Source organism: Anser brachyrhynchus (assembly GCF_964034855.1).
Source record: "Anser brachyrhynchus genome assembly, chromosome: 3".
NCBI lineage: Eukaryota > Metazoa > Chordata > Aves > Anseriformes > Anatidae > Anser > Anser brachyrhynchus.
The window spans coordinates 33,807,118-33,827,926 of NC_137696.1; the positions used below are offsets into that span (position 1 = coordinate 33,807,118).

The following is a 20,809-nucleotide window of genomic DNA, read 5'->3' on the forward strand; positions in this document are numbered from 1 at the left end:
TCCTCTCATTGTGGAGGAGACTTAAGGAGCATAGCTTCCTGAAATAATTTATTGAACAGGTTTTGCCTGTTTTCCTGAAAAAGCTTATGCAGGTTGTTTGGTGTTTTAAGTAACATTGAACTTCCCTTTTGAAAAAACGAAGAGGAGAAATAGTTTTGTATTTTAATGTTAAGAGTTGCATGGCTCTTGGATCCTCTAAAATGTACGGTATTTTGTTAGGTAAATCTTAGTTTTTAAGGCTTAACTTTATCTTTCTGGTACGCAATTGTAGCTTTCACTTATTTCCTTTAATAAAATGTTGCCTAGTACTTGGAGAATTTGATTGAGCAGTAAGGGGTGAGGTTTCACAGAAATGGCTAAACCACTGCTGCTGGGGGAGATGGTTCTTCTCCCCTTTGCTCTTGGCTTGAGAGCCCGGAGCTTCTCTTACCCTCGCTCTGTCACTCGTCTCCTCTGGCTGCGTTTTCCTGGGTAATGTTCTGTCTGCCTCTAGCGAGCCGATTCCAGTTGACCAGTGAGTACCTTTATGGCAGGTAATGAAACTAGAGGTCAGGCGGATGTTGGAACAGACGCAGAGGGATGGGAGGGAAGCAGGAATATCCCTTCTAGCATCAGCAAGTGGTGGTAGGTTAGTAACCCTGGACTGGCACCCTTGGGATGCCCTGCCTATATCTGTTGATGACAAACAGCCAAGAAAGACCCGTTCTGTTCCTTTTGCATGCGGGGTGGTAGCTTATCTTCTCAACTTGATATGGTGAAATAGCGTCACTCACTCTGTGTTTTTTTGTTGTTTGTTTTTTTGGAAATGCTTGTTCTGTCAAGTTCATCATCTGGGAATCACTGTTTGATTTAGGCTTGCTCAGTTTTATGCGGTGCTGCAAGCTTTCTGCATGAAATGCTTTCTCTTAAATCATTCATACAAGTGAATCTCTGCTTTTATAAACCTGATGAAGGGGAAAAAAAGGTTAAGGTTATTACTCTTGTGGAGTTGGTAGGGCTGTTGTAAAGATTCACTTTTCTAGTCCGTTCCTTTGCATCTTGGAGTTCCTGCAACCTCTAACTTAACACTTACCCTTATCAGATGTGAGACCATAGGTACTTGTTCACTTCCCAGTACTGAATGAGCTGTTAATTGTGTTGGGGATTGGACTGGCAGTGCAGGTTAGCGAGTTGGCCTCTTTCAGTTAAGCATTCTCTTATGGATTAATAGAAGGGCACAGTAGTTAACCCGTGGGTTCCTGGCATATGACTAGGTCTTGGAGAAACTATATGAGTGATCCTCAGTGAAAACTCAAGGCGACTTTAGGATTAGATAGGTGACTTCAGAAGGTAGAGCACTTGCATCTTATCTTCAGAAGAATGTAGGAGCTAATCAAACACACACATACCTTTTTCTTAGAAAGCTCTCATCGTGCGGGATGAGATGGCACGCTCAGTTAACATACGCCAGTGCGTCTTTGCCAGAATAGGCGTTTTATTCAAATAGCTCTGATGTAACTGATTGTATTATGTAAGGCCAAGGAGAAAGGCACAGCCACACCTTGACAAGAATTATCACCTCTTTTGCATCTTGTTACGACATAAATCCAGCTCCTTAAAGATAACCTAGTAACATAATATTTTAGTTAATGCTGCAGTTTTAATGGATCGATGCTCTTAAGAGGAAAGAGAGACCTGGCTTTCTTACCAGTGATTGTTCAGCCTCTGATGCATACTCTGTGCATAGTGATAGCCTTATGTTTTGGCAACATCAGGAATTAGTTTTTCTGCTTGAAGCTTTTATGGTACACACTGATATTTGACCATACTTGTGCTTCGAATTGTGAGCATCTAGTGCCTGTTCTGCATGGCACAAGAAAAGAGTAGCATTCTTTTTTTATTTTTTTAATTTAATGACACAGAAGTCTTCTTACTCTTGAGTGCAAACTCATTAAAGTTGTCTTTTGTAAAGGCCCAGATTACAAAAGGAGAGCAACTACTGTAAAGAGCTGCATTCTTTGCTGTGCTGTCACTGAGAAACATTTTGTTGTTGTTAGAGCAGTAACTTGAAACTTAGTGGTTTGTGATCTCCTTACACTGGGCCTTTTAAAGATTGCTAAAGGATCTTTTAATTACCACTCTTTAACATTGCTATCAGTTAAAGGAATAATGCTTCTATAGGTCAATTAAAAACAGAGGGGCTTGCTCCCTGGCTGTTAGGGTGGGTTTGTCCTGGTGGTTCCCATGTTTCATGGCTATCAGGCAGTTCCACTACAACCTCTTGTTCTCACAGACTGCATAATTCTGCAGTAACGCTTATCGACTGAAACATCTTTCATACAAAGACTACGTCCAATTACTGACTGTTTTAACACTTCCAAATCTCCAGTTATGTAAGTCATGGAAATAGTCACACTACTGCACATGGTTGGAATTCTTGACTAGCTAAAGTAAAACTATTAAAATGTGAAACTTAAGCTCTTAAATTAGTTCTGACTTCAAATATTTATACTTAAAATATCTTGAACAAATAATGAAAATCTTTGGTATTCATGCAATGTATGTATACTTCATGTATACACGCACTTACGTATGTGTATATATTAGATACTTGTTGGGTCAGTAATATAAAACTCTGGTAAAGCTAACAAAGCTAACTGATACATTTTTTCCCTTTTTCATAAGAAAAATCTCCCAAACTCAGGGGCTGAACCTATAAGGATAATGCTTCAACTTTTTTTTTGCTTGAATTATAATAGCATGAAAATATCAAGGGCAGAATTCAGTGAATTTGAAGCTTTCTGCAACTCATGATATCATATATGATGAAAATCAAAGCATGTTCAAAGTGTCTTTCCACACTTCTGGAAGTCCTGCTCGAAGTTGCTCATGCAGTCTGCCTTTAGCTAGCATCCAGAATGTTTGGTTTTTAAACTTTTTTCCTCCTTAAAGAAGCACTGCAATTTGCTTTGTACTGCGACCTGCTGTTGTGCATGCTTCGTGTGTCCAATGCGCAGAATATCCAGGACAGTCTTGATTTTGATTTCTTCTGGCGTTCGAGTCTGTAATTTTAAAGTTGTCGTAATACACTTAAGCGAGCTCTCGCTGGCGATTGAAAAACCTAAAATTTCAGCTCCGTGCCAACGTGGCGCTGGTGTTGGTGGTGCAGCTGCTGTGCCGCAGCGAGGTGGGGTGGGCGCTCAGCGGCAGAGCTCCCCCATGCCCAGCCGCAAAGCACGGGCTCCTTTCAGCCGGCGGCTCGCAGAGAGCGTGGTTCTGATAGCTCTGACTGGCTGCGGTCTAGGATGAAGTTGCCTGCGGATCAAAGTAAACGCATGAAACGGGCTAGACCTCCTGGCAGCCTTTCAGCTGCTGCTCCTCCTTTGCAGGGTTTGTATTCTTTTACCTTCCCCTGCCCAGCCTGGGGAGCCAGGTGCTTGCTGCCAATTAGTCTTGTCAAGACAGCCGGAGCTTCTCCTGACAAGCCTGACTGCTGACAGCAGCTGTGGGGTAGTCCTGGGCAGGATTTTAACTCCTAGCTTGCCACGTGCTCTGCAGGTTAAATCCACAGGTTTCCTTCTCCGCTTATCCAGACGCGCTTCTGTTTTACGAAAACATGCTTTGTACAGAAATTGATCTGAGAAAACTCGTGACACTTCTTAACTTCTCCCCCAGGAGAAGGCAGAGTGGGAGCTGAATCATTTTGAAGGTCATTTTGCAGACTGGATGCTATCAGAGCTGCCCATCCTAGGCCACCTTTCCGCCTGACGCACAGCGCAGCTGAAGCTAGATAAGAGACCGGCCTGGTCCAACACTTTCCTCCTCCTCGCTTGAGATTTAATTTCTTCAGTATCGCACTAGCACGATGGACCAACTGCTGGCTGTATGTTAGTATAGTTGTACTATAAATTGCAGCGAAATTTTCATATTTCTTGAACCTATCAAGTCATTTATGCTGCTGCCTTTGTAGCTCATTTCTAGTCGTAGATCTCTTCTGAGTTTTCTTGTTGTCTTTTACGCGTGCATATGACCTTGCTACTATCTAGTGCTTTGTTCCATTAATGTTAGCAGTGAACAAAAAATACAGATGCTACCCATAAAGCCTCAGGGGGTATGGGCTTCTTGCAGCACAAATGGCAAATTTATGAACTGAACAGCTCATAGCGAGAGAGGTGGTTTTGTTTTTTAAGTGCATGTAGCAGTATTCAGTTCTCAGTATAACACTGACTTTTGTTGTAGGAAATAGGCTGTGATTTCTCAGGAATTGCAAAGCCGTCACTCTCTTCACTTACGTTTGCAGAAACCTTTGAACTTTTTGGTCCATTTCACTCAAATTTGAAAGGAGGGCAGCTTTCCTAATAAGTCTTCCAAATTACACGAATATTGGTACTGTTTTTCCGATGTAGTCACCGTTGTAGATGCATCACTAGAGAAGGACAAACCAAACTTTTAAATCAATTTTTGATGCAGCAGTCAGCTAGTATTAGACAGTATGGTCTTTTACATGGTCAGCTAGAAAGGGAACGTGGGAAGTAGCTGGGTGCATGAAGAGCTGTGTAAAGGAGATGCTTGTAAGGGGTGGTGGTAAAGGTACTGTGATGAGAGAGACATTAGGCAGGCTCTTGGGGTCTTGAACAATGTAGGCTACTGAGAGAAATAAGAAATGAGACTGAAAGAGTCTGGACCCCAGAACAGAGGAACTATCCGCAAGATAGCCAATTTGCAATGGAAATGTTCTATTTACAAAATATCTTAAATTGGCTGTTTCTACTGAGCTAGTCAGGGATGTGTGCTATGAGACTGACCCATCTTTCCAACTACTTTGCTTCCCATTTCCTTGGCTTTAGAGAGGCACAGCTATTAAGATATGCTTTTCCTCAACTCGTAATGCCCTGGAATTACATACAAATAAGCATCAGATCATGTTTGACATCAATTTGAGAGCTATTTGTGTTTTAGAACTTGACAGAGGAGAATATGCTTTGTTAGCATTCATTAAAGTGGAAACAAGTTTTGCCCTGCTGGGGAAGAGCTCCGTAACTTTTTCTGAGAAAGCTTCTAATGGCTTCTGCAGAGGTCATCAGGAGGGCTGCTGTGCTTAGCTTGAACACCGACTGGCACTCTTCTGCACACGTTTTGAAAACAAACCACCGATTATACATACATACGTGTGTGTGTTCAAGAATACTTACACATAGCAATAGAGAAAACATTATTTCAGTGAGTCACCTAGATTTCCCTTCTCTAGCAGGTACCTTCCTTTACCAACGTGATGCTTTTTCCATTTCTTTTACAACTGATAAGGTGACGTTATGCTCAGTTGCCTACTTACGGTGTGTGGAGGTCATTTAAAGGAAACTTCTTCCTTTTAATGTTGCTCGTGTGGATTTATGTTATGATGAGTGGCCATCAAGTTACTGCCTAAGTGATTAGAGGGTGGCTTTACTTGGATTTAATGTATGCGTTGTTTTTTCGAGTTTACAGGGCTTCTGCCATGGGTATCTACTGTCATGTGGAGTTCTCAATAGATCTGTGCAGCATTACTTCTTCCTTAACACCTGAAGCTTATGCTTGTAGTGCCTAGTTCTGTGATCCTTGTATAATTACTTTGCTCATCAGAGTTGTCTTATTATCTGCTAGGCTTGTATAAGTGCAGGAAAAAGTACTTCGGAAACAAGCCTCTGTCTATTTTGGTGCAGTGTTGTTCACGTGCTGTTCTTCCATTCATGCTCTTCCCTTTTAGGAATTTTGGATCTCATGAAGAGAAGGGAAGTGGATGGCAGCTGTACAGTATTTTATAATTCAACACGTGAGCACGTGTAGTCCTGACACTGTCTTTTTGAACCCCAAAGCCTAACAAGGGGATACAAGGACTTATCCCACCATTGAAAAAACCTTGAAGCAGTATTTCTGAACTGAAGTTACCACGTGTAGCTGATTGGAAAGAAAGTGGCAGAACATCAGCTATGCAAGCAAAGATTGCTTTTTGCTCATTGTGAACCTGCACCAAGGAGAGGGAGGATATTACTACTTAGTTTCAGGTGGAAACAATGGCAAATACTGTAATTTTTCTTTGAGTTGACACTCTGCCAACTTAAGTCCTTGAAACTTGTAGCTTTCGGGGTGTTTTAGCGGGCTGCATCAAGCCAACTTAGTGTTCTGTGTTCAAAATAAACCTGTTCAGTGGCTGAACTTTCAACCTGAGTACTCAGAGAAGTAGCTCAAAAAAAAGTAGCTCAGGTGAAACTTCTTTTCAAAGTAGCCATCTCAGGTGTTAATACTGGGGGCAGAATGAACCAGTGCAGATGTGGAAGGAAGCAGACTTGCTTTGGCTGTTACTTCCTCTCTCCTCATCCGCTCCTCCCTTGAGTTAACATGAATGTTTGTAAAGAAGTAAAAAAAAAAAAAAAAATGGCATCAATGATTGAGACTTTTTCTGATATCTAGTTTTAGTCTAGATCCGTTCCTTGAGCCGGTTGACTGAGCAGCCGCATGGTGTACAGACTGTGTCATGTCGTGTACCGGCACGTGTGGCCAGGAAGGGGCTGCTGCCATTTCTTCTGGTTGCAATGCTGACTTGTGCTGACTTTGCATGGTGTTGGAATTGTAGCTTGATATCCTTTACCTTTTTGGGTGTAGTGACTGCCTCTGGTCTGGGAATTTGGAACTTCAGATCATTCTTCCAACACCACTGCGCTTTGAACTAACCAGAGCCTGCAGCTAACTTATTCCTTCTTTCTTAAGGAACGTTGTTTCTAGTATTTCAGCAGCAATTCATTATTTCTGGAATGTGTATTGGAAGGGAGGAAATTGCTTTGTAATCCTTAGTATTGCCTTTTTGCCCTTCCACAAGTGGGTTACTTCAGATGGTAGGAGCTGGCCCAGCCTTCCTCATTTTGGCTGAGTGAGGCTGAGGAGTGCTGCTGTGAGCAGCCCTGTCCCTGCGGCCGGGGGAGCCGTAGCCCATGGCAGGCGTTTGGCAATGGGAGAATAGGGCACTAACCGCCTCAGCGAGCGTGCCGTGGTTCAAGAGAGCGTTGTCTTTAACGGGGTCTCTCGTCCTTGTGGGGTGAATCACGTTAAAGCAGGGAGCAGTCCAAACAGCAGACGTGTAGCCTCTTTCCAGTCCTTTTCCTTCCGCATCCGTGGGCCAAGGCGACAGGTCGTGGGTTGCTGAAAGCTGGGCAGCGTGGCCCGAGCGTGTACGCTCATGCTGGCAAGGGTCCCAGCAGTGTGCGAGGAGCAGACTGATTTCTCCCCTTTCAGGTTATTGAGGTTTTGACTTGTAGGAGTTGTCTGTCTCTGTTCTCTTCCAAAGTTTTTTGTTCGTCGTCTTTCAATGTGTTGAAGCTGTCATAAGGTAAAAATAGCAAACCAGAGAATTTTGTAGGCTCTTGTTTTTGAAAGAAGCACCTTTTTAAGGTGTCCTACATTATATTGTGTTATGACTTCTGTGACGATGGTACGTTTTTAGGAGCTATTTTGAATGTAACTTGCTGTATCATCTAGTTTTCAAACGAAGTAACACTGAGATCGAGACAAGCACATTGCCTCTAGGACAGAGCCCAGCTCGCACTCAGAGTGGCCCTAGCTCTAGCTAGATGCTGTGACACTTCTGGGAAGAACACTGAGTTTTCACAGTAACCTGTTGGTATGAGATACTTACTTAAGTGCTGTTAAACTAATGGTTTGCCTAGCTTTTAGTAGTTTCATCATTTATCCACCCAAAATACTTGGATACTGTGCTCCTACAAACTTCCTGGCTTTGAATGCACCTCTGAACTGGTTGCAAGCGGGGATATAGTGTCATTGCTTCTGTAATCCCTTCTGAGTGCTTACTACCTATTATTTTTAAGATAACTTATGCCAGTTTAAGGTAGACAAATTATTTTTAGTTGGAAGGAGATAGTTTTGGAAATAGTTAGTATAACTTTTTCTGAGAAAATTTACAAAGTGATGAATTCACTTTGTGGATTTTGATGGGATTAAATGTATTTTTTGTTCAGGCTAAAATAACCTTTTCCAAAGATAACTTTCTCAGGCAGTGCTCCTTTGGAAAACTGGGATGGCTTTAGGGCCAGTGCAGAAATAATTTGTATTTTGTCGACCTTAGTGCTGCCACAAGAAATCCGTGAAACCGCAAGTCTGTTGCGTGTTGATTTAAACCAGTTTGAAATTACTAGATGGAATATAAAATACCTTAAGAATGACTCAAGTTGTATTGTAACACATGATTGAGAGGTTTAACCGAGACAGTCACCCAAATTCAGGAAGCTGTTTTCCATTAGCGAAGGATGGCTCCTGGAGCAACCACTGCCTCGTGCAGGCAGCATGTGGAACAGGCTGCTCCGGCTGGCACCGAGGGGCGGCAGCGGCGTGTGAACTTAAACTAGGAACCATAAAGCATGAAACTTCAAGATCAGCTTCCACGTACTTCTTAGGTTTTTAATGAGTTAAAAGGTCAGTGTGCGTCCCCCGTGCCACGGGTGCTCAGTAAAATGGCTTTGCCTGGAATGTGGGTATGTCCTCCTAGGCCTGGGTGACGCCATGTTTCAGCTAAGGCTTCAGTGAAAACTGTACGGCCCTTATTGTAGGGCTTTACTTCTGTCTGCTCCGTTAAGGCCTTGCTCTGAATCGGCTGTACTAGTTGGTAATGTCTTATGTGTTGTAGACTTGCTGAAAAAATAAAGGGGGTGGGGGGGAATGTGTGTAAACTCTACTGTTGCAAAAAGAACTTCACCTTTGGCTTAATCTTAGTTTCGTACTTGTAACTCTGCTCTCTGGAAAGTTTATTTTTATGGATTATTTTTTTTGACAGTAGTTACCAGCCTAATTTCAAAAGCATTTAATCGATTTTAGGGCTTCCATAGGTGAATGGAAGCTAATAATGTTTGGTGCTGTTCTGACATTACTCTGAAGTTTCTGCCTAGGAGTGTTAACTTCTGATATCCATGTAGTAATTGATCAAGCCTATAGTTTTTATTTCAGTAAATATATGTCATGTTCAAGTATGCTAATACTTTACATGCCGAACCGAGAGAAAACTAACTTGTCGGTGTGTTGTTAACTCTTACTGCTGCCCTAGGCTTGGTTCTGGTGTGGAGAAGCAAATCGTTCTCTGTCCTGTTCCTGCTAGACTTGACAGTGGCATGAGCATACTGTACTAAAATCCCGTAATGCCTCTTGGATTTCGGAAAAACAATACAATCATTATTTTAGGGAAGCGCTGACCTACTCTTTTACTAAAGAACTTGTCTTCCATTCCACGTACTTTTCCCTTTTTAGAATCATGGTTCATATTCCTCTTGCTTCACAATCATGTAACATCCTTGTGGCAAGTATAGCAGTTGCTTACCTGGAAAAGTAATATTAGAAAAGTGTGTATTTTTAGCTGCCTTTTGATGTGATGTAGCAGCTGGAAACAAGGAGGGGAGGCAGTATGCGGGGTTCTGACAGCACTGCCAGCCACAACGTGGGAACCACTGCTTTGGACTTGAAACCAAAACGTGGGGAAACCATTTCTACAGGCCTGAGTGCCCACTGTATCTGGCACTTAGTGATCCAGATGTTGTGACCTTGCTCTTATTTCATAAGCTTCACTTGAGGGTGCTCCCTAGGCTTCTATCTGACAAACGTGGTTAATGGATGAAAAAAGCTCCGTGAAGCCTTTTATTTACATTTATATACATATTTATGCTTATTATAAGCAGGCAGTTCGTGCACACATGTAAGACACAATTAGTGAAATGTCCCTTTAATACATTGACAGATTGTAAGTATCAAATTGAAAAGTTACTCAAACAACTAACAAAAATACTGTTTTTTTCTTTTTGTAGTAATCATGTCCACAACTGAGAGGAGGAATCTAGCAAGTTCATGTTGAGGTGTATTCTCAAGTCAAGATACAGCAGTGGCTCATATGCTTCTCCGGGTAAGAAGGGTATGCTCTTGACTATGACAAAGTAATTGACCTTTTAAATTTAACTTTCAAAAAGTAGTTTGTTAAGCCAGTATGGTGGGGATTTTGTGGATGGATTTTTTTTTTGGTTTGTTTGTTTTTGGGAAGTTGTGGGCAGGTGTAAAGGGCTTCCAACCCATCCAATAGCCTAAAGGCATTTTAGACTAACAGAGCAAAGGAAGAGCAATAGTGAGCAATAGTGAATAATGTATGACTGGTCAGAAAAGCAATTCTGAGTCATTGTCACAAAAATATATATAGTTCCTAGCCTTCTTTCCCAAGGGAATGGAGGTTATATATTGTCTCTTCCTTTTCACTTCCAAAACTTTAAAATTTGTTGGCTGGCTTCAGCTGAATTATGACAACGGGTTAGTAGGTGTCACAAAGATAAATTTATATATCTTGGTGGCTTGAAAGAAGAAGAAATGGAGAATGTGAGAGAAAAGTGGGTAGAACTTAACCTTATATATACGGTGTTGACAGGCAGACACATCAAACGTATGCTGCTTCTGCGTAAGTGTGGATAATCTGTGAGACTCCACAAGCAGCTATGATTATTGTGATGGCATGATACATGCTTGTATAGTTTCAACAAATCTGTACATGATCTGGTGTAATTAGTTCTGCTGCTCTTAAAACTCCCCAGTCTTCTAGCTTGGTCCAGACCACTCCAGAAAAAAATAAAGTAGCAGTTTGTTAAATCAGGAGGATGTTCCTCACTCATGTGCTTACACACTTTCACTTTTAACATATGCACAGAACTCTGTAGTGTCTTCTACATGTAAGACTTCCTGTCTCAGCAAGTTTTTCTCCATCTAAAATTTACTTGAAAAAGCGTCTTCCTTCTTAACCAAGCCCTTAAGCTGCTTGGGTGTTATTCAGATTGTCATTAGCGCTGTGTTCTAGGTAACTTGTACCAGCAATCTACAGAGGGTGTTAAGATCTGGGTTTTTTTCTTCTTCCATCCACCTCCCTGAGTCCACACTAAGTTCTTAAGGTTTTATTTTATGTAATTAGATGTAGATACCTAGCTCACTGCTTTTGCTGAAGTATTTGAGGAAGGAATGGGGGAAAAATCTTTTCTATTCTCATAGCAGTCAGGAAGAATTTCAAGTCATCTGTTCGTAATTCTCATGTAAGCTATACCTCTGACTTTTCCTCAGTGCCAGTGGATTCTGCTACAGTCATAGGCTTACAGCTGTGCTTCTATCTTAAGGGGCTTCTAGGCTGGATTGCTAGACTATTGCTTACTTGTCTGTCATCCATGTTATTTCACAAGACCCAGTGGGTTTGATCTCTGTTTTAGATTCCTGTCTAGCTGTGGGGGGAAAAAAAAAGAACAGTAGCAACAGAGGAATGTTACTTTAAAATAATATATATCCATACAACTGAGCAGTTTCCATTAAGAGTTAAATATGATGACATGTTTTAGTTCTTTTAAGTTCAGCACTTCTCTCAGAACTTAATTAGATCTAATTTAGTTTGGCATCGCCTGACTTCTTAGTACAGAATTAACCTGTTTCTGTGTCCTAGGGCAGTCCTGTGATTTTTGGCAGTCTTGTTCCAGTTATCAGACTTGGCTTCTGAAGAAGCAGTTGCAGAACACGCACTGCTAATGTGTTTATCTCTTTACTGTATCTCCGTGATTCACTATCACTGTTTTTGCTGCAGAGCTGCTTTCTTTTTAAGTGCTCTTACTAAAGATTGAAGAGTTTCTTGTGCTCTTTCATGACTTAAGTAATAAAGCCAGATGTTTTTTAGCTGTATGTATATGTAGATGTATGTATGGCTTTTACTATGTATCAGAGACTTTATAATTCTAAAGTCTTGCTGATACCTTATTGCTTGCCTTTTTTTTTTGTGAATGCTGAACACTCCAAATTTCAGTTTTCATGCAATTTCTTTTCATCTTGTCTTTTGTAACTGTTCTCATAGTTGGGAGTCACCAAAATTGTTCTTTGTCAGGATTTGTTTTATTACTACCTACTGGAAGCTTATCAGGGAGTCATATGTTAAATGTGACACCTAAAATGAAGAATTTGGGATTGTATTTCCTGTCTGTCAAGTGCAATTATGCAGCTCTACCTAAATTTTTAATCATCTGATGAAAGTACAGAGGGGGCTGTAAATCAAATGTTTGTAATTTCCAAAACATTTTCTTCTAGGTGATTTTTCGAAGTCTCAGAATGGTGTGATGCCTGCCAGTGCTACATATCTGTGCAAGTGTGAGGGCAATTTTTCAGCTGTAGCGTGTTCAGTCTGAATTGATAACTGAAGGTGTGTTTTTTTAAACTGTTCTATTATAATATTTTTTCTTCTTTTGAATTTAGATAACATAATCCATGGATAAAGTGGGAAAGATGTGGAACAATTTCAAATACAGGTGCCAGAATCTCTTCGGTCATGAAGGTGGAAGCCAAAATGAAAATGTGGTTGTGAACTCCAGTAGTTGCTCATCTGCTAAAGACAAAGCTATCCAGATAACTGGTGTGGCCCAACAGCAGCCCAGCAGCCCTTTGAGAGAAAACATTGCTTTGCAACTAGGTTTAAGTCCTTCCAAGAATTCGGCAAGGCGAAACCAAAACTGTGTCACAGAAATTCCTCAGATTGTTGAAATAAGCATTGAGAAAGAGAACGACTCATGTATCACCACGGGAGCGAGGCTTGCTCGAAGGGACTCTTATTCTCGGCATGCTCCTTGGGGTGGGAAGAAGAAACATTCCTGCTCTACCAAAACCCAGAGCTCCTTGGATACTGAAAAAAGATTTGGTAGAACGCGAAGTGGTTTGCAGAGGCGGGAGAGAAGGTATGGGGTGAGTTCTGTCCATGATATGGATGCAGTGTCAAACAGGACAGTGGGCAGCCGTTCTCTGCGACAGCGTCTCCAGGACACTGTTGGGCTGTGTTTTCCCATGAGAACTTACAGCAAACAGTCCAAACCTCTGTTTTCTAACAAAAGAAAGATCCATCTCTCTGAACTGATGCTGGAGAAATGCCCTTTTCCTGCAGGCTCCGATCTGGCTCAGAAGTGGCACCTGATTAAACAGCACACAGCTCCTGTGAGTCCGCATTCAACCTTTTTTGATACATTTGATCCTTCCTTGGTCTCCACGGAAGACGAAGAAGACCGGCTGCGAGAGAGACGCAGACTCAGTATTGAAGAAGGGGTTGATCCCCCTCCCAATGCCCAAATACATACTTTTGAAGCTACAGCACAGGTTAATCCATTGTATAAACTGGGACCAAAGCTAGCCCCCGGTATGACTGAGCTGACCGGGGACAAAAATCTAACCCCTCCAGGAAACTGTGACTCTGAAGAGGACACAACAACGCTCTGTCTGCAGTCACGCAGGCAGAAGCAGCGTCAGATCTCTGGAGAGAGCCACGGCCACATCAGCAGGCAGGGGGCTTGGAAGGTGCACACTCAGATTGACTACATCCATTGCCTTGTGCCAGACTTACTTCAGATCACAGGTAACCCCTGCTACTGGGGCGTGATGGACCGCTACGAAGCAGAAGCACTTCTGGAGGGTAAACCCGAAGGCACTTTTTTGCTCAGGGATTCTGCGCAAGAGGACTACCTCTTCTCTGTGAGCTTCCGTCGATATAACCGATCGCTACACGCACGCATTGAGCAGTGGAATCACAATTTCAGTTTTGATGCCCACGATCCCTGTGTGTTTCACTCCTCCACTGTTACAGGGCTTCTGGAACACTACAAAGACCCTAGCTCTTGCATGTTCTTTGAACCATTGCTTACCGTGTCCCTGAACAGGACCTTCCCCTTTAGTCTGCAGTATATCTGCCGGGCAGTAATCTGCAGGTGCACTACGTATGATGGAATTGATGACCTTCCTCTACCGTCAATGTTGCAAGACTTTCTAAAGGAGTATCACTATAAGCAAAAAGTCAGGGTGCGGTGGCTGGAGCGGGAACCTATAAAAACAAAGTAAACGGAAATCAGAATCCCCAATAAGCTTACAGAGTATGCTTTTTTTGTGTGTTACAGTTTAACTGCAGCGAACGCACCAACAACGTCTAGCTTTTTTGCAATATCCTATTTAAGCTGAGTGTTAGTATCCTGTCAGATGCTGCCTGCTGTTAATCAAACTAAGTTGTGATGCCTCTTGGAAACAATAAGCAGACACAATTCTGCACGTTTTTCATTAAGGCCTAATGAAAATATTTTTGCTAATTCCTGAATATTTTGTTTTTATAGCTGTAGTAATTGGATGAAGAAACTATGAGGCATTTTCCATGGGGCATTCATGTGATGCTGATAAAGAAAGACTTTATTGGAGGAGCATTTTTGCTAATATTTGAAGTATTTTTTTAAAATACCTTCTTGAAAACTTTTCACTTCTCAAAGTACTAATTTAGCTCGCGGATAATTTTGCAGATAGTAGCGAATAAGAATATTTTCCTTTAATCAAGAGCAGTTCACTAGAAGCAGGGATGGCCTGCAGTCCATAAAGAGTTAACGGCCTTTTGATGCTAGCAGATGAATCATGCTTTTCTCAGTGTATAGGGTTTCCTAATCGTTAAGACTTGAATATGCCTGCTCAGTACTGTAATTCTATTTTAAACACTTGGAGATTTAAGTGGCATTGTTAGCAAAAGTAATACTGTCTTGGACAGTTAAATACCTTCCAGCGTGAATTATCGATTCAGTGGCAGGGCACAGAATTAGGTTACTGCCATGAAAGAAAAGTTTGTGTGTTTTTCTAAAGCAGAATTTGGTGGCCTGACTACGCGTCATTTACAATGGAAGGTAATAGTGAAGAGAAGCAATGTTTTTTATTTAAAGTGTCTGATATTTTTATGGAGAAAATTACAAGTGGTTGAATTATTATAATCAGAATACAAAATCTGACATATCTGAAATGTCAGGTTTCAAAGGTACTGTTACACTTTATTTGTAAATATCTTTCCATTTGCGCTTTTTTAAATGTTTTAAAGTAATATGCACTGATAATAGTTTCAACAGATTACTTGGAAACAAAATTCTGAGTTCTGTTTGCTTATTTAATTGGAGATGGAACTTAAAACAGTTCTGTCTTAGACATTTTTGCACTAAAATTTTGTTGGAATGCCCTGTCCCGTTTAATGTTTTGTACCAATTACGAGTGCTCCCTAGTTTCTTTACCAGCTGCTACAGTATGTTATTACTTACTTCTCTATGGCAGTGACCTGTGCGAGGTAGGGAACATCTTGGCTGCAAGTACAATAAACGTTATTCTTGTATGCTACACTAACCCTTCTATTGATGTATTTTTCTGCTTGCTGTGCCTTGTTCTGGCTTTTTGTGCTAATAAAGTACAGTATGTTCAGTGTTATACTTGTATATCTGCTCTGTTTTTGTATATTCACATAACCTGTAGCAGTTAACTGAGTTTTTAATAGGCTTTTCTTAGTCCTTAGTGTAGGTAATGCACAAATGCTGTGCAGCTGAATACTGGTCAGCACGCCATGCTCCTGCCTGGGTTTTGTTATATTGCTTATCAGAAACCTGACGGTGTACACCATTGAATGTTTCTGTAGTCACGGCGAAATAATGAACTTGTCTGCAGGCATAGAGCATTTTAAAGTTTTTGTAAAGGGTAAATGTTAAGCAAAAAGTATTCAAAAACATTGATCCCCTGTAATAGTTGCTGAATGTGTTTTAGCTTGTTACATAGCTAACTGCTAGGCTTAATATTTTGATACTCCCCACTGAGTAAGGAATGGTTATTCTTGTAAATTGACAGTACAGCAGTGGCATTTGTTCACTTTTAGACTATTGTAATAAATAGATGTACACACAAACTGGCCAAATGTCCTGTTTTTACCAAAGAATACTGTCAATTTATCTTGGTATTTCGTAGTGAAAAATCATAGAGTGGAGAGGCGCAATTCCTATTCTATCAAATATTTATCCTAAACTATGATAAACCAAAGTATCTGACAACTTCATCGGAACTTATGTAGTGTATACATTTATGTTGGTGGAGCTTAAAACTTTTACGTCAACAGTGTCGTCATTTTTTTTCCTGAATACACAATGCACCTAAAGAAGAATGACTTAAATAATTTTGTAATGACTGGAACAGCACTACATAGAAGCTTATACTGAAAGGGGTTAATCTGAAGCACCCAGGAAGCACTTTAAAACGTGTTTATATGCTTGTGGAAAATCTGTGATCCTGTTATGCATTCTTTGTAGTAGATGATCTTTCCTGTGTTAAAACTTCAACTGTTAAAATGAAACTTTGTTTAAAGTATATAAATACTGAGTTTATGTAAGCATGTGTACAAATGTGCTAATGGTCACTTCAGTTTTTTGAATTGTGTGTGTCATTGGATATGCAACTCCTGGTTTAAAACCTGCGTAGAAAGAGGAAAACAGTCACCAGCATGAAATTGCACCCAAGTGTACCTTCACCGTGTCATTCTCACTGTTCCCTTGATCGGATCTGAATTCCAGATGAGTTTACTTTCAAAATCTTGCTTTTAATATTAGTATCATTCAGTCAACCTGCAACCAAGTTTTGTCCCAGTGTAGGGGCCTGGTTTCTGTTTACACCTTTTGCAGTTGCTTGTCATAAAATAGCTGATGGGATTCTAGCTATAACATTATCAACGTGGTCAGGAATACACATTCATTTAGTTTTTTATCATGTAGTGAATCTTTAGAAAAATAATGATAATAAAAACTAATCTCAAAGTTGGCTTTCATTTGTGTAAATGGTCTTTACAGAGAGGATTTATTGCTCCCTCGAGGCAGACACGCAGATGCGCACAAATGAGAACGATGATATATATATATCTCTACAACAGTTTTAAAGCTTTGCTTCACTGAAATATACAGAATAACTTGCTAGTGTGCTTATGCTAAAAATTACATAAGCGTACTTTTACAAATATAATGGACTTAAGTTGCAGATTATTTTTCTAATCAACTATTTCATTTATTTTTGGCTCTAAAGTCACTGAAATATTGGTATGTTGAAAATGCAAATACTTGGCACCTTTGCTCAAGGGCTCTGCTCTAACTTTAACATTCTGGTTTTGTGTAGAAAATCTTACACAGTCCTTTTAAAAAGATGGGCACAAGCAGCTAGTTTTCTTACAAAAATACTCAATGTAGTGATTCCAATCTAATCTGCTTACATGACGGATAAGTATTTGGTGCTCAATGATATAAAGTGTTCCTTGGAGGTGATTCTTCTTGCTGTAGAAAGGGCTATAGGTAGAGCTTACTCGGTGGGCTTACCATCTTTAAAAAGAACAAGGTGGCGGTGCTATGTGGGAATTCAGATCTTTGAATAAATAGCGCAACTTGGTGGTTTTGTTACATGTAAATACACACACCATAATACTTCAGGAACTCAGCAGCAGTTCTGCTTTACCAAGAGCTGAAAGTTATAATAATTGTAATTTCCATATAATGTTACCCTACACTGGAAAATTGTGTAAATAGAACAATATCGCTATTGTGGTGACAGTGTGTGTGGAGGGTTTTAATCTAATTAGATCATTGTAGAAGACCATTATAATAATTTTTTAAAAAATAGGGCATTAAATCTAAATCTTTTAAGGATTTTTTTCATGTACCCATGGAATTGGACAAATGTAGTCTATTGACTATCTGAGGGTCTTTTGTTATTGTTTTTGAATCAGTTTTGCAGATAACTCTTCTGAAAATACTATTAAGGATAAGGACAGGTCCAAATAATTTGCTTGTCAGAATTAAACTTCTCTTAAGCAATAAAGACATCTTTTGCATTTATGTACTTAAAATTTTGTGTGTATTTGAAGACTTCTAAGTTACACTGTCACTTTGTAAGTAAGATGCATACAGTCTGTGAAAGACCTGTGTGTGCATCTGCGTAACCCCCTCCTATGCTAGACTTCATCCTGACAGTCGCTCGTATTGCCAAGTCTGTATTCAAGGTTCTGCACAATTTGGAAGCAAGCAAACGTTCTGCTTTTCTTTGATATAAATGCAGTTTGCTTTAGTCTCCACGTGCAAGCCAGACTTCTACAAAATATTTGCAGAGTGCTTTAAACCCTGTATCTGCTGTAAAATTGCGTGCAGGGCTGGAGGTGTAAAGTCAGAAGGTGCTGAGTACCATACAGAATTGATTCTGCAGGGAGCGTGCTGCTTTTTCTCAAAGCTAACTTGAAATACAGTATTTCATAAAAATGTATTAATTGAATTTTCTGTGATTATTTCTAAAATAGCTATTTATCTCTTTTTCAAACAATTGATGTATTTAAAATGATGAAAGTACTTTTGATTCCCATTCTTCTGCAGTATGGCTGTGGCATTATCTGTGCCAAATCTTGGTCTTCAAAAACCTGCATAGCCCCTAGATGGGTATGTGTGTGTCAGAGAGATGCCTCCAAGCACGTGTGCAGTGATGGTCTTTTTTGAAGCTACCTGAAGCACACCAATATCCTGAGCATTAATATGTTGATATTTAAAAATAAATAAATCTCTCTAACTTTGTGCCTGCATTGCATATGTTGTAAATCAAAGGACTACTTTCTTTGTACCTTCACTTGTAATTATATATTATAACCTATAAACTTGGTGTGTTTGGCTGCTGTTGCCACGCTTCCATAAGCAGTTGTCTCCTGGCTGTGACCGAAGGAGATTTTTTTGTTCTTAATTGCTTTTTTGAGAAATATTTTTAGGCAGAAATGAGATCAGTTGACTTTTAAAGTGTTAATTCTTACAAAGCATGTAATGACACCAAGTGCTCTCCCTTTCACAAGTGACATACAAAGAGTCATGTAACCCGGCCATTGGTTGCATCTACCAAATGCAGTTGACTTCAGATATCTGAATTTTATGCAGTTTTTTTCATTTTTCATTAAAAATGCTACTAGCAAGAACTTTGAAAAAGAAAATAACTTGGTATCTTCACAGGAAGATACTTAAAGCAAATGTTTTGCTATGAGGTAATGATCTCTGGAAGATTCTTTTTTAAGATTCCCCTCTTGCTATGAATTAAATCAACATTTTTTTTTTCCAGAAAAGCTTCTTGATGACTTTAACCTTATATTTAGGGAATGAAAACAAATCTGTTCTTCCACTTAATTCGCTTGCACGTTGCCATACTGATTTAATAGTATCTGTTTTAAGAAGCAAAATTTAAATCTGTTATTTCAATGAAGCATTGCCATTTTTCTTGTTTCTATACACTATTCCATTTACAAATATTGTATATAAGTGGGACATTAACCTGCTGAAGTCTCTCTAAATTCATTGTTATCCAGGTAACTATTGTGTATCTACTCTTTAAGCTGGGTAGGTGTGCACTTTGTAAATATGCGTTAAAACTTCAGCTGTTATCAGATCTCTTAGGGCCAACACAATGTATGTATGAGCTGAAGCTTATGGTGCTCGACCATTTTTTTTCCTGTCTTCAGCAGAAAGAAAAAATACATAATTGTGCGTGTGTGATGTAGGTCATGTTACAGATTTACTTGTTAAGCACACAGCTACACTGACAAGCAGAAACATATCTGAACTTGCTTGTCTGGAGAAAAGCAAGCTCTGATTTCTCAGCAGGATTTCTAACTTGGTGGCACATTGGCAAAGAGGAAGCAGAATGAGGTTTTGTTCTTTGAGAAGCTGTTAAATTGAGCATTGTGTGTGCTTCCTGTGCGATAAGGTATATTTTTAGAGTCCTGAGAATTTTAATAGCTTTTGAAAGATAGAAGAGTACTTTGCTGCTTTATCACTTCTTGCTTTCATATTGTAGTTTTGCAAAAGCATGATGAGAGATTTATTAAAAATGAGTATGTGTAGTCACTAACTGTTTAAGCACTACTTTGTAATATCTTTATGGAGATAGCAAATTCTTACATGATTATATTTAAACTGTTTTGGGAGAATGAATAATGACACTGTGGGCACAAATTAATTCAGATTGCACTATAAACTTTCTTACCAGAAGCCTTCATTCTTACAAAACTATGCGATCCCCGCACAGAAATCTGTAGCTTCGGTGATGCAGTCGTTGGTAGGCATCCAAAAACGCGGCACCCAGACGGTCCCTGGACCTTTTCCCGACATTCCAGTTGAAGGGGCCCTGGCAGGCCCGCGGGGCACTCGAGGAGTTGGCTCGAGAGCGTGCCAGGCATTGCCCGGCCGCCCTGCGCCAGCAGTGCCACTCGCCCCACGCCAGCGCCTCGTGTGACGGCGCTCTTCTAGGCCATGCTGGCTTTGGTGGCTTTTATCCCACTGCAACTTAAATGTTTCTCCATCCTGCCCAGCTTGTCTTTGTTAACTGGTTGCCGAACTGTCTTGCATCTTAATAGTGAGAAAATAATGTGATCTATGGCTACCCAACCAGTGTATGAAGTAATAGATGGCTCTGTCTTAATAAATGGGGTATAAACTACCGTATTGGTTTCCTTCTATATTTGTGTGGGAGCAAAAAGTTGTGGTTTTAAAGAAATTCTTTTAAATCTATGCTGTGAATAGATATTTCTACAAATATTTAGTTGCTGTACAGTCAAAGGGATAAGTAGTTGTTAGAATGAAATAATCAGTAACTCATGTTTATATCAGTCTGTTTCTGTTGCATCTGAAATAAATGAGCAAAGAGATTGAGAGACCAATAATTATCCTCTTTAGAAGTTTTATCCCAGCAAGATCTTAATTTAGTGAGCTTTCTCTCAGATCTCAGTGTCTGTGTTGTCATTGCCCCCCCCCAGTTATGGGCAGTGTATACATGATTTTGGGATGCACACGTGTGCGTACAACCCTAGCTAGCACAAACTAAGAGGTTTTCCTGCAAAATGGGAGAGGTTCTCCTTTGGGCCTGATGGTGAAAACCGAGCAAAATCCTTCTTGTGAGGAGCTGTAAATGGACACAC

The 20,809-nt window shown here is 40.2% G+C and overlaps 1 protein-coding gene across 5 annotated transcripts in view; it reads left to right on the forward strand.

Moving 5' to 3' along the window:
• SOCS5 (suppressor of cytokine signaling 5) overlaps nucleotides 1-20,332 on the forward strand; it is a 34,938-nt gene extending 14,606 nt beyond the window's left edge. For 3 of the 5 annotated variants that reach the window (XM_080588248.1, XM_080588246.1, XM_080588247.1), the window contains exons 2-3: nucleotides 9,816-9,910; nucleotides 12,268-20,332. In XM_080588248.1, coding sequence (XP_080444374.1) covers nucleotides 12,280-13,890 — 1,611 coding nt within the window. In that variant the 5' untranslated portion in view covers nucleotides 9,816-9,910; nucleotides 12,268-12,279 and the 3' untranslated portion in view covers nucleotides 13,891-20,332. Of the gene's footprint in view, nucleotides 1-9,815; nucleotides 9,920-12,267 lie in introns of all 5 variants that reach the window. The other 2 variants (XM_080588249.1, XM_080588250.1) reach the window with 1 other exon arrangement.
• The last annotated feature ends 477 nt before the right edge of the window (nucleotides 20,333-20,809 follow it).